This window comes from Ahaetulla prasina, chromosome 8, assembly GCF_028640845.1.
Source record: "Ahaetulla prasina isolate Xishuangbanna chromosome 8, ASM2864084v1, whole genome shotgun sequence".
Taxonomy (NCBI): Eukaryota; Metazoa; Chordata; class Lepidosauria; order Squamata; family Colubridae; genus Ahaetulla; species Ahaetulla prasina.
This window is the reverse complement of record NC_080546.1, coordinates 62,401,093-62,417,541: the sequence shown is the minus strand read 5'-3', so window position 1 is coordinate 62,417,541 and position 16,449 is coordinate 62,401,093. Positions and strand designations below refer to the sequence as shown.

Genomic DNA, 16,449 nt, shown 5'->3' with positions numbered 1-16,449 from the left:
CACAGAACTGGTAGGGAAAATTTTTAGATTTCACCCCTGGCTTACTCCTTTTAAAGTGACTACTGGAGTTCCATTCGTTTCCATTCCTGAGTACCTTCAGGACCCCCTTCCTCAATGAGCCTAACAGAGTGGGTGGACTCACTGCAGAATGCTTGGGGGAATGTGAAACGAGCACTTGGCAAAGCTTCAGAGATGCAAAAAGAACAAGCAGACAAAAGGCAATCCCCGTAGAGATGCTTTCACATAGGAGAAAAAGTCTACTTTTCTATCAAGTACCTGAAACACGTTGCCTTGCAAAAAAAACTGGGTCCTTAGTTTATTAGAACTTTTCCCCATTATAAGAGTCATCTACCTAATCATATTGGAGCTGAAACTCCCATGCCTACTAGGGAAAGTGCATCCAATATTTCACAGCAGCTTATTGAAGCCGCTAATAAGATCGGCACTGAGGCCAATAGCTCAGGCAACCCCTGGTCCTATCATAGTGGGAAAGGAAACCCATTATGAAGTAAGGATCCTAGACTCAAGACTACATAAGGGGAAGCTGCAATACTTAGTGCAGTGGAAGGGTTACCCCCTGTCAGAAGCTACATGGGTAAAGAGCAGAAGTTAGTCAGGAGGTTCTGCCAGAAACCAAAGGAACCACCTGGTGATGGGAGGGGGAGATAATAGGAAATTAGCCTATCTATATTTGATTTTTTTTCCAGGTATTCCTCATTCACTCGGGGAAGATCTGATATCAACTTCGAATTGAACCTGGCAGAAGTCATTTTCCTATTTCTCGGTTGCCACACAGAGTGGGGAGGGGGAAGAAGAATGGAATACTTTGCTAGACACAACACAGATCTTTCTTGTGAGAACCAAAGTCATCTCTACAGGTGATGGATAGAGCTGGGGAGGAGTGCCTGAAAAGCCTGCCAATTGACCTAATTGGCCAACGTGATCTGAGACTGTTGGGGAGGGAATTATTTCTTATTTTAATTATACTGAAATAGAATAGAATAGAATTTTTTTTTAGAATAGAATTTTTATTGGCCAAGTGTGATTGGACACACAAGGAATTTGTCTTGGTGCATATGCTCTCAGTGTACATAAAAGAAAAGATACATTCATCAAGGTACAACATTTACAACACAATTGATGATCAATATATCAATATAAATCATAAGGATTGCCAGCAACAAGTTATAGTCATACAGTCATAAGTGGAAAGAGATTGGTGATGGGAACTATGAAATGATTAATAGTAGTGCAGATTCAGTAAATAGTCTGACAGTGTTGAGGGAATTATTTGTTTAGCAGAGTGATGGCCTTCAGGAAAAAACTGTTCTTGTGTCTAGTTGTTCTGGTGTGCAGTGCTCTATAGCGTCGTTTTGAGGGTAGGAGTTGAAACAGTTTATGTCCAGGATGCGAGGGATCTGCAAATATTTTCACGGCCCTCTTCTTGATTCGTGCAGTATACAGGTCCTCAATGGAAGGCAGGTTGGTAGCAATTATTTTTTCTGCAGTTCTAATTATCCTCTGAAGTCTGTGTTTTTCTTGTTGGGTTGCAGAACCGAACCAGACAGTTATAGAGGTGCAAATGACAGACTCAATAATTCCTCTGTAGAATTGTATCAGCAGCTCCTTGGGCAGTTTGAGCTAATTAGTTGGCTCACAGTAAACGTTTAGAGTTTGCTTTGCATTTTTTTGTTTGTTTACATTTATACCCCGCCCTTCTCCGAAGACTCAGGGCGGCTTACAGTGTATAGGGCAATAGTCTCATTCTATTTGATCATGCTGATATGATGATTCCAATAAAAAAGTTCTTTGAGGAAATCTCTACCCTCAGAGTTCTGATTTGCTTGGGTTCATTAGTCAGAACATTGACAATCTAGCTGAGTAATAAAACTTCTGCAAGAAAACAATCAAGCTCAAAGGGCACTAAAGACCCCACAAACCTGATGCCTCAAGTGGCAAATTGTCTTGGGCAGCCCCATATTTGCAAATATAGAAATTAACGCTGCTTGCTGTTGGTTTTTTGGCCAGATTTTTTCTTCTTTTTGTGCACAGATGAGTACAGATGCTCCCATCAGCCATCAATAAATAAATAAAACAAAATCAATGGTCATTAAACATTAAACAAACATTTGCAACTGGCATAATTGAGAGATGCCTTATGAGGTTATTTTACATCCTGAGAATGTTGCAAGAAAAGCATGTGTTTCTCCAGACTGCAATCAATTTGTACCTTTTTTTTTTCACGGCCTGAAAATTGTGCTAGTGGTGTGCCTATTCATCTGGAAATATTATTTAGTCTTGGAAAGCAGAGTATCATCTGAGCAAGATGGCCAGGATGACATTTAAGAAACAGAAATTCTAGGTGACAGCGATTTGGTGTCCCAAAATCTAATAAATTCATCTTTCTTTGTCCAGAAGAGACTTGGAAGCAGACTGTGAAGCTAAATACATTCCAGGTCAGACATGGGTGTCACTTCAATATTTAAAACTGGGGAGAAATTTGAACCTTTCAATGAAACATTAGTCATGTAATAGATCCTGGATTGTCCTCTTAGCAACAAGCATCCTCTTCCTGCAGAATTACAAGGGTTCTGTTGGCTGTTGGCTGGATTATTGCAGATAAAAATAATATTTCAGAGGTGCTTTAAAGAAAAAAGAAAAAGAGTATGATTTAACCCATGGATTGCAGAGAGACTTTGTTGGTAGGTCTTACCATATGATTCCCAAAACTGTTAGGAATGTCCAGCTGCTTCCAAAAGACTTTATTTGCTCTCAGTGCTGTGTTGAGCTTTGCCTCTTTCATCCTGATTCTCGTGGCCATGGGCAGTCAGAAATGGATGATGGGAAAAATACTTTGCAAAACTGGCGCTGAGCTGGTCAATGCCACAGACCCTGAGTTAGTCAAATTTATGGGGGAAATTTACTACGGGCTCTTTGGGGGCCACAAAATGCGACAGTGTGGACTTGGGGGTCGTCCTTCCAGATTCAGAAGTAAGTACCTATTTTGTTTCCATTTTTCCTGCATTTGTAAATAAACATATTCAAGTTCATATTCTTTGATTATTAGTGATTATTCAGGTCATTATTTGCCTTAAAATTTTATTTACCAGAAGTTCTGATTGGGCTGGGAGTTGGACTAGAAGATCTCCACAGTCCTTTCCAACTCTGTTTTTCTGTATTCTCTTCTTCTGAAGTTTGGATTGAAAAAGGAATTTTATTTTTCAATATAATTTGGCCAAAGTGGCAACCATGGGAACTAATAAGGTGGAAAATGATTATCTTATTACAGAGAAGATGGCTAATTCACTTGCTGTGTTTTTTTTTTTTTATTCAAAAAGTTTTACAAAAAAAATTTTTCCCCCCTTTCCCCCCCTCCTCCCCCCTCCCTTCGCAACCCCCCTCCCCCCCCCGACTTCCCGGAACGAGCACAAGGTATAGTTAAAAATAAAACAAACATATGCTAAAAAATTTTCATCCCAACTTAATTGTACCCCTACAATCATCAATTCCTAACTTCCCCCAAAAGCAATCAAAAATAATACATCATACTCATTCAAAAACAGTCTGATAACTCTTAGTCTGATATCTACGTTGAATATAGTCAATCCATTTTTTTCACTTGCTGTGTTGACTAAGCAAAGGGACCACTAGAGAGCAATCAAGAGACACAGAAAACATGTCTTTGCTACTGTCTAATGGTGGTCTATATCTTTGCGGACCAGATCTTGTATCTTGTTAACTGTACTTAAAATAATTAATCCCACCCAAAGAACAGAACACAGGTAGTCCTTGATTTATGATGATAATTGGGACCAGAATTTCCATTGCTTGGAAAGACAAAGCAGTTGCTAAGTGAGTCATGACTAGTTTTAAGATCTTTTTTGCCATGGTTATTAAGTGAATCATTGCAGTTGTTAAGTAAAATGTGATCATCAAGCAAATCCAGCCTCCCCCATTGACTTTTCTTGTTGGAAACCAGCTGGGAAAGTGCAAAGGGCGATTACTTGACCTCAGGAAGTTGCAACCTTTGTAAATACATGCCCATTGCCAAACACCCAAAGTTTGATCACATGACAGTGGGGATGCTGCAATGGTCATAAGTGTCAGGACCAGTCATACATCTTTTTTTTCAGTGCTGTTGTAATTTTGAAAAGTTGCTAAATGAATGGTTGTAAGTGGAGGACTACCCGTAATGCAACTAGAATTGTTAGAGGGAAAGACGGTCCTCTCTGTTATGACTAAGGCCAAAATGTCGCCAGAACTTTTGCATAGATTTAGAGTTGGGTTGCTTGCTGCAGCTGCCACAACAACTGATGTAGTCCTGGGATGCATCAACATAGGGATAATTTCAAGATCATGTACAGTGTTAGTATTGCTTTATACTGTACTATTGAAACCACATCTGGAGTATCACGAAACTTTTAGTCACCATGATACAAAAAGATGTTGAGACTCTAAAAAGTGTGCAGAGAAGAGCAACAAAGATGATTGGGGGCTGTAGGATGAATCATATGATGAATGGTTGCAGGAACTAAGTATGTATAGTCTAATGAAGAGAAGGACTAGGGATGACATGATAGCAGTTTTCCAGTTTTTGAGACACCATCACAAAGAGGTGGACAACCTATTCTCCAAAGCATCTGAGGGCAAGACAAGAAGTAAAGGATATAAGCTTATCAAAGAGAGATCAACCTGGAACTAAGGAAAAATTTCTCGGGAGTGAGAACAATTAATCAATAGAATGACTTGCGTCCAGAAGTTGTGGGTGCTACATCACTGGAGGTTTTCAAGAAGAGTCTGAACAACCATTTGTCCAGCATTGTATAGGAGCTCCTGCTTGAGCAAAGGGTTTGAGTAGAAGACCTCTAAGGTCCCTTCCAACACTATTATTTTATTTCTATGTTCCCCGATACCAAATGTGTATGGGTATGCACATGACTTTAGGCAAAAGTACCGTATATACTCGAGTATAAGCCGAGTTTTTCAGCACGTTTTTTGTGCTGAAAAACGTCCCCTCGGCTTATACTCGGGTCTATACGGCTTATACTCGAGTTTTTTTTTTTTTAAGCCCCTCGGCTTATACTCGAGTATATACGGCTTATACTCGAGGTTTTTTTTTTTTTCTTTTTTTCACATTTTACCGGACGGAAGCCCTGCCGGTGCAGTGAGAGGGCGGGGCGGGGGAGCCGCCAGCCTTCTCAGCTGAGGGGGGGGGGGGTTCCCCAACCGGTAGGTGCCTCATTTCCCACCCTCGGCTTATACTCGAGTCCCCAGTTTACCCCAGTTTTTGGGGTAAAATTGGGGACCTCGGCTTATACTCGGATCGGCTTATATTCGAGTATATACGGTAGTAAAAATCTGCACTGAATCTAAATGGAAAGTCTGACAATTTCTGCCCATTTTCGGTAATATTGTTTATTTATGGAATCTGTTTACCTCCCCAATCTTTCTGTAGTCTGCTTTTTCCTCCCTTGTCAGTGTTTCCACACCTGGTGAAAAAGGTGAACGCGATGCTCCATGTGACAGTTATCCTCTCCTTGTCGGTGGCATTTTCCTTTGCTCTGGTCAGCTGTGGATTCTCCTTCTTGAACCTCCTAAAAGTCCCTTTTCGGGCCATTCAAGGACCAGCAGGAGTAGCTTTGTGGAACTTGGTGGCAGGTATAATGAACTTTTCTTTCTTCACAGCAACAATCCTGAAATTGTGGGAAGGTAATGTTAGTCTGAGGTCTCCTTCCACAGTTCACAAATTCTGACCATCATGGCTGTCCACTAGGTGTGGTCAGAAAAAGGCAGCCACAACACTGTAATTAGAACATCACTTGTTTATATATCAATCACACTACTGTGCTGCCTGTTAGGTTCTGATATACTATGAAAACTCCACACACAAATGATGGTTTGAATCCTGTTTATCAGTACAAACTGACATCCATAAACAATTACAGGAAGGTATTGTTGGAGCTAATGCTCCGTGCTCCCCACCACCTTATAAAGCCTTACTACCCAAGTGACCCTTAATCCAGCCCCACCCCACTTGTTAGCCATTGTGCAGTTAGTTCCTCTCCACTCCCACCTGTGCTTTCAGCCAGCTGACCATGCCCCAGGCACCTTGGTCAAGACAATCAATGCAGCCACACCCTCACCCATGTGGCCCCAGTCTTCTTGACCCAGCAACATGTTCAGGAGCAGCTGGGAGGGACAACGGCTGTCCAGTCCACTCAGAGACACCCCGCTTCCTGTTCAGTTGTGTCACAGTGAGGGTGCCTTGCAAAAATCTGGAGGAGGCTACCGTGGGCCTGGCAATGTCATCAGATGGTGCCTGCAGTTCCCGGAGCGCACCGCTGATGCCAGCCCGCTCCTCTGTGGCAGGTGTGCCTCTCAGCTGTTTTGCAGGGAAGAGGCAGGCTGGGTGGGAGATGTGACAGCATGCCTGGTTGTCAGGTGGGTGCGCCAGGGAGTTGGGGTGCAGCTGGGGTCACCGCACCGCCAGAACCACCACACTCACTGTAGTGGCAGCTCCATCACATGGCCACATGTCAGGGCCGACACTACCATCTTGACATTTTCTGATCAACCCTGCAAATACCTCTCCTAACCATGCATATTTCATTATTTGAGGGTGAATTTCAGCCACCCATTTTTCTCCCATCCCTTTTCCAATTTGTATCTCTTGACATTAAAAACATTGCCAAAAAATGTAATTTTTTTGTTGTAATTTTCCAAACCTGGCCTAATAAAAATATCACTGGAGTTTGGTTTGAGGACTTTAATAATGAATACTTTTGGTAAATAAATGCAGGTCCACTAGAAGCTTCTCTCACTGTAAACTATATAGTTACAAACTGTGCTAACCATGAATTTAAGTGTACCTTTTTAAGTGTAAACATGCTTTTACTAATTGTAAATGGCTGGGAGGTTGTCCAGCATGGTATAGGATCTCCTGCTTTGAGCAAAGGGTTGGAGTAGAACACCTCTAAGGTCCCTTCCAACACTATTATTTTATATTCTATTGTTCACTTTTTTGTGTTATTTTATGTTCATTCATTGTAAGTGGCTGGGAGGTTGGGTGTTGCAAAAATGCTACTAAAGTAAAATATGAACTGCTGAAAAATAATCACAAAGTATTTGATGTGGTAACACTGGATCCTCAGTAAAACCAACATGATGCAATTCACAAGATAACATCAGTTTCTAAAGTGTAATTTGAGTTGGTGAACTGCAAACATCAACAGTTATAACATATTAAAACATTTTATGCTAATAAGTGATAAATGGAATATAATTTGGTTACATTTGCCCTTTGAAATTACAGAGTCCACTCATTAATGATCTAGGAGGTACTTAAAAAGATAAAGACAATCTTGAGTCACGCTGAACTTCTGATGGTTTCATGGTTATCTCTGTTCCTGTTCTTTTCTTGGCCACAGCATAAGCTTTGAAAAAAATTAACTAAAGCTAAAATATTTTATTAAAGTTTTTTTAATTTTCCGAATATTTTTCAATTATATATTTTAATTTTAAATGGAACCTAAAACCTGGGAAGTCCTAACGAGGCCCAGCTCCATTCAGCTTTTTTAGAGTGATATGGAACTGGTTTGTTTTTCAATGAGGGCAGCTGGATTTGCTTAACAACCATAGTGACTTTCTTAACAACCATGGCAAAAAGGCCATAAAATCAGATGTGACTTATTTAATGGCTGCATTGCTTAGCAATAGAAATTTTGATCCCAATTGTACATACCGTGTTTCCCCAAAAATAAGCCCTACCCCCAAAATAACCCTAGCATGATTTTTATGCTGCTTGTAATATAAGCCCTACCCCCAAAATAAGCCCTAGTTCAGAGCCTCATCAGCATAGGAGGTGGAGAGTGCACGTGTGGGGGCTGATGGTGTCCAGAAGCAGCTGCAGCCCACACAGCGCAGTCCCTCCAAGCAGCAGGCGGAGGCAGAGGCATGTGAGGGAGGCACGTGATCTGCCCCACTGTCTGTCTTTGCTTGCAGAATGTACAGTGGAGCTGTAGGACAAGGTTGGATTGTGGAGGCTGAGAGCACAGGGGAGGGGCCACGGCATGGTGCCATCCCCACCCCACCATTTGCCTCACCTCACCGGCAGAGGCGCAGGTGGAAGTACATGATCTGGCCTGCAGGATGCGCTGCGTGGCCACCTGTCCACTCTGTCCATCTTTGCCTGTGGCTGCGATGGGGCAGGCGGCTACAAAGTATGTCCGGAGAGCGGTATCGCATGCCTCCCCCACTCCCATGTGCCTTTGCCTCTGTCTGTTGTTGATGCTGCCACCATGAGGTGAGGCAAGGCAGGCGGTGGGGCAGGGACACGCCATGGCCCCTTTACACTCAGCCCCCACTGTCCAATCTGATCCTCCAGCTCTATCATACACTCTGCGAAGACAGATGGTGGGATGGCAGCTGGGAATGATGGGGCTTTTCAGCCTTCACCTCAGAAGCAAGAGGAAGGAGAAGGATGGAAAGGGAGAGTAGTCGCTAGAGTGCTGTCTCTAGATTGCTGCTCCTGGCTTGCTTGAGGGAACCCGGCATGGAAGGAAGGTTCTGTTTCTTGCAGATTGGTCTGGACTTTCCTGTCCCCTTTGAACCTGGCTTCCCTCCTCGGAGGGAGATGAAGGGCTAGGCTGGGCTGAAGCAGAGGAAAAAGATGGGGGGAGAAGCCACACAGCTAAGGACAAGGGGATCACCCACCTCTCCACAAGACCTCTCAGGAGATATGGTGTGCAAATATAAAAGCCACCCTTTCCAAGTCAGCAGCAGCAACTGAATCAAAAGAAAGCACCACAACAAGTTCAGGCACCCTTCCCATTTATTTCCCCTTTTTCAGGAAGTGTTTCAATATGGTAGCAGGTACATTGGGTATTATTCAGATCACTTCCCAGGCAATACAGAAGCAGCTGCGCCTCCTCCCTTCCAAAACACATCGAGATGTTATCTGAATTAGACCCGGCTTGACCTGCTACCGGAATTGAAATGCTTCCCGGCTGTTTCCCAAAATGTGCTTGCAGCAGCTGCTGGACATAGAGTGGCTATCCCATGCCTATGCCTGCTGCCAGTGCCACCCAAGTGGTCCCAGTTGCTGCAAGCGAGCAGCAAGCGTGTTGAAAATAAAAAGTGGGACTTGCCCATTGCACCTTGCACTGAAGGCGGCAAAATGTAGAGAAGAGCCACCATCCCTTCAGGAAAGAGCTGGGAGGCGTTTCAATAGCAGGTCAAGCCAGGTCTAATTCAGATCACATCCCAGCATGTTTTGGAAGAGAGAAGGCGCAACTGCTGTTGCCTGTGCTGGGGTTTGCACCATGCGGCGAGAGAATGCAGGATTTATTTTTATCTCCCTTCCAAAACATGCCATCTGAATAAGACCCAGCTTGACCTGCTATTGAAATGCCTCCAGGCTCTTTCCCGAAGGGAGGGTGGCTCTTCTCTATGTTTTGCCACCTTCTGCAGTGCAAGGGGTGGCAGATGAGTCCCACTTTTCGCTTTCAATGCACTTGCCACTTCCTTGCAGCAACTGGCACAAGTGACTGCCTATGCTATTGCTGTCCTCACAGGGGCTCTTCTGACAATGCTGCTTTCGACTGCCCTGCCAGGCTGCTTCTGCCTGGTGTGGGGTGAGTTGGCCCATATCTGTGACCTCTGGAGCACCCCCACCACTGCCAGCCTGCCAGGGCCCCTTCACTGCGGTCAATGGTGGAGCCACCTCGCTAGTTGCTGCCTTCAGACTGCTGAGTGCCAACCTGCATGTCTACTTGGTGCTGCAGGTGCTGGGCTACAAGGTGAGCCTGACGCCCTTTGAGCCCTGGCCCTGGTGGGTGCTGCAGCTCTCAGGCCAGCTGTGCAAGGCAGCGCAGGCAGCACAGCTCCACTCGTGGCAGGGAACACTCTGGTGGTCATTCTGTAGATCTGGGCTGACTTGCCTCGCGCCAGGTAGGAGCAGACCAGCAGGGCAGCTGGGAACATTGTTTCCAGGAGGGTGAAGAGCCCCACAAGGCCAGCAGCAGCACAGGCAGGCACTCAGTGGCCAGCAGCCAAGAAGTGTCCCAGCAGCAGCAGAGCCAGCAGGCAGGGTGGGTGGAGGCCAGAGCATGCCAAAAGCCTGGCCCGTTGTGGTCATAGGCAAGCAGATAGTGGGACAGAGAGGGTGGGATCGGCAGTAGCGGTGCTCCCACTCCCGTCAGCCCCCATGCTCGCCACCTCTACATGAAAAAATAAGACACCCCCCCAAATAAGCCCTAATACCTCTTTTGGAGGCAACAAATATATGACCAGGTCTTATTTTCGGGGAAATGGGTACATGAGCTGCGTTGGCACAGAGGTGAGAGTGCAGTATTGCAGACTACTTCTGCTGAGCACTTGCTACCAGCAGTTTGGCAGATCAAATCTCACTAGGCTCAAGGTTGACTCAGCCTTCCATCCTTCTGAAGTGGGTAAAATGAGGACCCAGATTGTTGGGGGCAATATGCTGACTCTGTAAACAGTTTAGAGAGAGCTATACAGCACTGTGAAGTAGTATATAAATCTAAGTGCTATTGCTATTGCTATAGTGTACATTAAGGACTATCTGTAAGGAAAATAGAAACAATATATAGCTCAATATCTGCAGCTAAGGTGCAACCAGTTGGTTTGTGCCTCTCCAGTGAGATAAATTCTGTGAGTTTCATGTCTTTTTGGAAGGAAACCTTTGTGTCACTGGAGATATTTGCAAGGCTTTTTTTGGGGGGGGGGTATATTAAAAGCAAAATGAACCTCTGGCCCCAGATATTTATGATCATTGAACCCTCTCAGCTCAGAAGGGATAGTTTAATTTCTCCAAAATCCAAGGGAAAAATGGAAAGCCCAACTCTGCTTATGGGATGAGGGGTCCTCTTTCATTTTGCATCAGCATCTTGCTCTCTGTAGCTTTGGCATCTCTTAAGAAGTTAGATGCAAACTTTGGCTGGTCAACAACTCAAACACGAACAACTCCAGGATCAGCTTAGAAATTAGAGTCATCTGCTCTGTAGGGCATGTGCACAAATGACTTTTTTTTACGTTTATTTCTAGGTGGATGTATCACGTTGGCTGTGACCACTTTTGTGGCAGCTGTCAAACTGCATCGGCTTACAGAAAGAATCACCAATTTTCGGGAAAACGGCTTCCAGTTTCTCATCCTGGAAGAAGAGTACATGCCTTCTTTTTGGCTTTGTGTAGCAAGTGCAACAATCCATGGGCTGAATTTGGTTATCGTTGCCCTCAGCACAATTCGCTTCCCAACTCTGAAAACAAAGACAGAAGAAGCAAATGTTACAGCAGAAGATATTATGTACTAAATTCTTTGTTTGCCATTTGCCTTTTCTGAATTTCAATGATCCTTTGAACATATGCCTTCTTTAAAGCCACTGACATCAAGTAGCATTTCTGGGTCTTAAAGGGGGAAAATTAGTATTACAAACAGGTTGATTTCAGCAAATGCTGAGGCCCATTGATTGCTGTGTCCATACTCTGGAAGAGGATTGTGTCTCCCTCACAGTGTTCAAAATTTTAGGAGCCCTCCACCTTTTCTGCTGGTTATAAGGTGTCATCCATAGATCTTCCAAAAGAGAAGTTTACGCTACCTTTACCCCAACATTGTAGATTGGAAAATGGATTCCTTTGCTTCATGAAAACTAATTCAGTATACCATTAGTCTTTGTTCAGTACCTCAGAAGCTAAAGAGGTCTGTATCACTGTTTCTTTAAAGGTGAGGAACTAAAGGAAAACTTTTCTTCCTGCCACATGGTTATTTTTGAAGTGTATTAATAAATACTGCAGTTTTATTCTTGGCAAGATACCATAAGACTTTGCTAAAGAATTAAAAGTACTTTGCCTTTTTTGAGGAGCAACAAAAAATTAGATGAAAACTAATTTCCTATTACAGTTTTTGTCTCTCTTTTGGGTGGCCTAAGATATTTGCTTTCCTAGACAAGCATCACGAAAACTTTGGCCTAATATGCATATAATTCATAGTTGAGATTACAAGAAGTACACTAGTGTTTTGTTGGAAAACTTGTCAGATGGCATTCCCTATCCTTTGTGCAAGGAAATGGAATCATGGAACTATTGTGAGCTGTCAAGTCATGGGATTCCATGGGAATTTGTGGATTGAAGATCCAAATCTTCAAAATGGAAAGTGTGGCATTGTGGTCCAAGTCTTGCTTCCATCTTACAGATGTTGACCACCTCTCAAATGCTGCTGTTGAATTATTTCAATGATATCACCCATAAAGCACTAAACATTTCATCATTCTCTTCAGAATGAAAGAAAAATGATGCTGATGAGCCGGTTGCACAAATCATTTCCTCTATGTCTCCTTTTATTTTTATTAATTTATTATTGTATTCAATTTTATTTTGCATCACTGGCTCACTTTTATTATTTTTACTGAGCCTTGAAGATAATTACCCAGTCACACCATCCTTAGCATTTTGGAATTTAACTCAAGCTTCTCAGATAAATGGAATGCCAAAAAGGAAAAACCACAATACAAAAAAGTCTAGGTTTTTTGTCTGTGCCTATAAAAGCGACCTAAACCTGACAAATATGCGCCAGATGAGATATGCATAAATAAAACTAGTGACAAAACAAAACTGATTGCTATTTCTCTCCTGAATGATTTATTGTGGAAAGAATAAGATAGGACTATGTTTGTCCAAAAGAAAAGTCTCAGTCTTCAGATTCTGCAAAATTCAATGGATGAGGCAGGGAAATACTTTAATTGAATTATGCCTTGAATAATTCTGAACTGGGAAATTAGATATTTGTAAGTAACATATTCAGATGGTGCAATTTGTCTGTACCTGCAGGTATCAGAATTGTGCAAGCCATAGTTTTCCCTGTCATGCTCTTTGGAAGTGATCTTTGAAGCAGCCAGACAGGAAGATGCTTTTGAACTTCATTTTGGAGAAGACTCCTGAGAATACTATGGATAATCAAGAAAACAAATAAATGGATTATAAAACAAAGCAACTCAAGACAAAAAATGGGGCGTCTGTGGCTCAGACTGCTAAGACAGTCTGTTATTAACAGCAGCTGCTTGCAATTACTGCAGGTTCAAGCCCCACCAGGCCCAAGGTTGACTCAGCCTTCCATCCTTTATAAGGTAGGTAAAATGAGGACCCAGATTGTTGGGGGCAATAAGTTGACTTCGTATATAATATACAAATGGATGAAGACTATTGCCTGACATAGTGTAAGCCGTCTTCGGAAAAGAGTGGGATATAAATGCAAAATAAAAAATTTTTTAAAAAATGACCACACTCAAATGATTCTATTTAGGAGACCTTGTGTGAAAACCTACTGTAGTTTCTGGGAAAGGTGGAAGGAAACAGAATACAACATCCAGCAGCAACTATGGATATATCATTGGAAGATCTGAAACACCAGGTTGCAGGAAGTCCAACCAAGTTGGAGAGTTTTCTGGAAAAGATCTATCTAAGTGGTCCCTAAGAGTTGACACCAATTTGATGGCACATAATCAGATAACAACATTCTTACCAAGGCATTCTGCTGCCCAAAGTGTGAGAATGACAAAGCTGCTGTTACCATTGATTGTACTGGGAGACTGTAGTTTTAAGGAATTGAAGAGAATCCAGGAGCCACAAGACTGAGATTGGCAGGTATTCCAGTCCATGAAGATCTGGTCTGCCCTCATCAAATTATAACATCTCAAATCACAAAACAAAGTTATGCTGCAATGAAAAAAGAAAGAGAAGACAATATAACATTCTGTCTTGAGAGAGGTTGAGAGGTTGATTGAATCTAGTACCAGTGGTGGGATTCAAATAATTTAACAACCGGTTCTCTGCCCTAATGATTTCTTCCAAAAACCAGTTCATCAAACTGCTCAGAAAGTTAACAACTGGTTCTCCCCAAGTGGTGCGAACTGGCTGAATCCCACCACTGTCTAGTACCCAAAGCATTTGTAATTCTACCAATCCAGACAGTCATTTGTAACTGTGGTTTGGGCTGGATTGGCTGTGATTAGGGACAACCTATCAAAGGGAAGCTCCTCATCTTTCTCAGAACAACATGTATGAGTTTCTCCAGCTGTAGACCTCTCAAACCTTCAAGGGGCAACTCTTAATATTTGCTAAAGATCGTGCAGCCAATGAAATGTTGGCATCCCAACCAAATGAAATCTCTTTGTATATGAACATGAACAGGGATAGCTAGTCTTTTGAGACTTATTAATAGAATCAGCAATTTATATGTAATTTATTATAAGGTGATTGTTTGGAACTCACTAGAATAAATTTCTGGAAGGAACATCAGATGGTTTGCAGTTCTAAGCAAAATCACCAATTGGGAAGGAAAATCACTTCTAAATGCTAATGTAGGAAGGCCCCCCTCCTTAGAATAAAATATTATTTATTCTTAATTTTAAAAAGAGGCAGAATAGAATATTTCCCCTGAAGGAGAAGAGGAGAAACCAGGAGTGAAATCTAAAAATTTTCCCTACTGGTTCTGTGGGTGTGGCTTAATTGGTGGGCGTGACTTGGTCAGGTGACTGGGTGGACATGGCCAATAACAATAAATAATAAAAATAATAAACAAAGTACACAAAACAATAAGAGGTACCAAAAACCAACTTTCGTACTTTACACACACACACCACACCACAACATAACACAACTGACTCACACACAATGTAAAAGCAGCTGCACCTCACTCAAAATGGCCCCTGCAACAAGCAGGAACCTCACACAGCCATAAAAAGCTCAAAAACCAACTTTCACCCAGGTCCACCTGGGGACTTCTGGTGGCACCGTAGGTGTTGGAAGACAGTCTTTTCAGACCGCCAGCCCCGTGATTGCATAGAGCCGTTCAGATAGCGAAAATCAGCTGTCTGGCGGCTTGGTTTCCCTCGGGAAAAGAAGGAAAGGTGAGCAATTGGGCGGAGGTAGAGCTCCCCAAAAAGGCCCAGGAACAATTCTGGGGCTAGAAGGGTGAGAGCTCCCTGGAAAGCCCAACAGTGCTCCGGATCTGGGACATTTCTGCTTTTAAGCAGAACAAAACACCACAACCACCTCTGCTTCAAGATGAAGATTTAATTTGATTAAAGCATAGGGAGCAATGATAGGAGTGCTGGCAATGGCAAGTACCAGACCTTAACTCCGTTCCCAGACTGCATTTAAGAAGAACAAAGGAAATGGTGCCGGCACTTAAAAGGGTGTGAAAGTAAAACTTAAGGAAGTCTTTGTTAACATTGTTGCGCTCTCAGTCTTCTTTAAACTTGCCAGATTTTACATTTACATGAAGAGATTTTAAAGTGAAAAGTGGAAGGACTATAGAATTGATTTACCTAACCCAAATACAGAGTTTATGAAAAGATTTGAAGATTTACTGAATTTACTGAGATGGTTGTAAGGTATAAAATTAAAGTGAAAAATGGCTTCTAAGCAAACTGTTGTGTCTTGCCCGCTCTCACAGCAGCCGGGGCCTTCTTATCTGCTCCCGAACATGGAGGAATGTATGCCTCCCAGCCCCAGTCCTGGCTCCATGCCCAGACAAGCTGAAGAGGAGGGGGCACCTCCCGGTCCCAGCCCTGGCTCCATGCCCAAGCAGGCTGCAGAGGAGGGAGCACCCCCCCGGCCCCGGCCCCAGCCCTGGCTCCATGCCCAGGCAAACGGAGCAGCTAGACTCCTCCCCCTCCTCCACAGCATGTGAGCCTGAGGAAAGTTTATTTCCAACAGCTGCTGATTGGAGTGACCCTCGCATCAGAAGACTGGATAGGTGGAGGCAACAGAAGGAAGGGAGGGGCAGGCCTTAATGAATGCTGAGTCATGGAGCCACACCCCATGGCCTATATAAAGGATCTGCTTTCTGGCAGTCTCTGAGTCAGGCAAAGTCGAACTTATCTTGCTGAAGTCACTTTCTGGTCTCCTGCCTGCTCTGAGGACTTTGCTAGGACTTTGGGCAGAGCTGCAGAGGCAAGCCTGATTCGGATTTCCCTGACCCGGCCGTCAGCGGAGGAGTGGGACACGACACAAACAAAGCTTGATGTTATTAAGGATGTTGGGATTTTGCCAGTTCAAATGCAAAAGCTACAAGAAGATTTGAAGGGTTTTTTAAAAGGTATTTTAGAAGAAGCTCTAGACTTTCAAACCTCTGTTATAGATCAAAAATTTACGGAGATGGCGCCGCCCTGCTGATCGGGGGAGCGGCGGTGGGCCTTTTCGGGCCTTGTCTGGTTCTGGGGGGGGCCTTGGTGACATCTTAGGCCCCCGCCCTGATGGAAGAACATCCAGTCACCCGGAGGAGGGGTGACTTGGTGCAGGACGACTCCGGGGGGTGTTGGGAGGAGCCCCGGAGCGCCCTTGCTGCAGCGGTGATCCTGGCGGCTTGCCGGGCGGCCGCGGCTTGCCGAGTTGCCGCCGGCCTTTTCGGCGGTCTGGCGGCGGCGGCGGCGG

General features: G+C 43.7%; 1 protein-coding gene across 1 annotated transcript; it reads left to right on the top strand.

Annotated features, from left to right (window-relative positions):
* Window positions 1–1,097: 1,097 nt before the first annotated feature.
* On the top strand, window positions 1,098–11,330 carry CLRN2 (clarin 2). Its single transcript, XM_058193771.1, has 3 exons — window positions 1,098–2,991; window positions 5,479–5,658; window positions 11,065–11,330. The coding sequence occupies exons 1-3, from the start codon at window positions 2,739–2,741 to the stop codon at window positions 11,328–11,330; spliced, it is 699 nt and encodes a 232-aa protein (XP_058049754.1). The 5' UTR covers window positions 1,098–2,738.
* The last annotated feature ends 5,119 nt before the right edge of the window (window positions 11,331–16,449 follow it).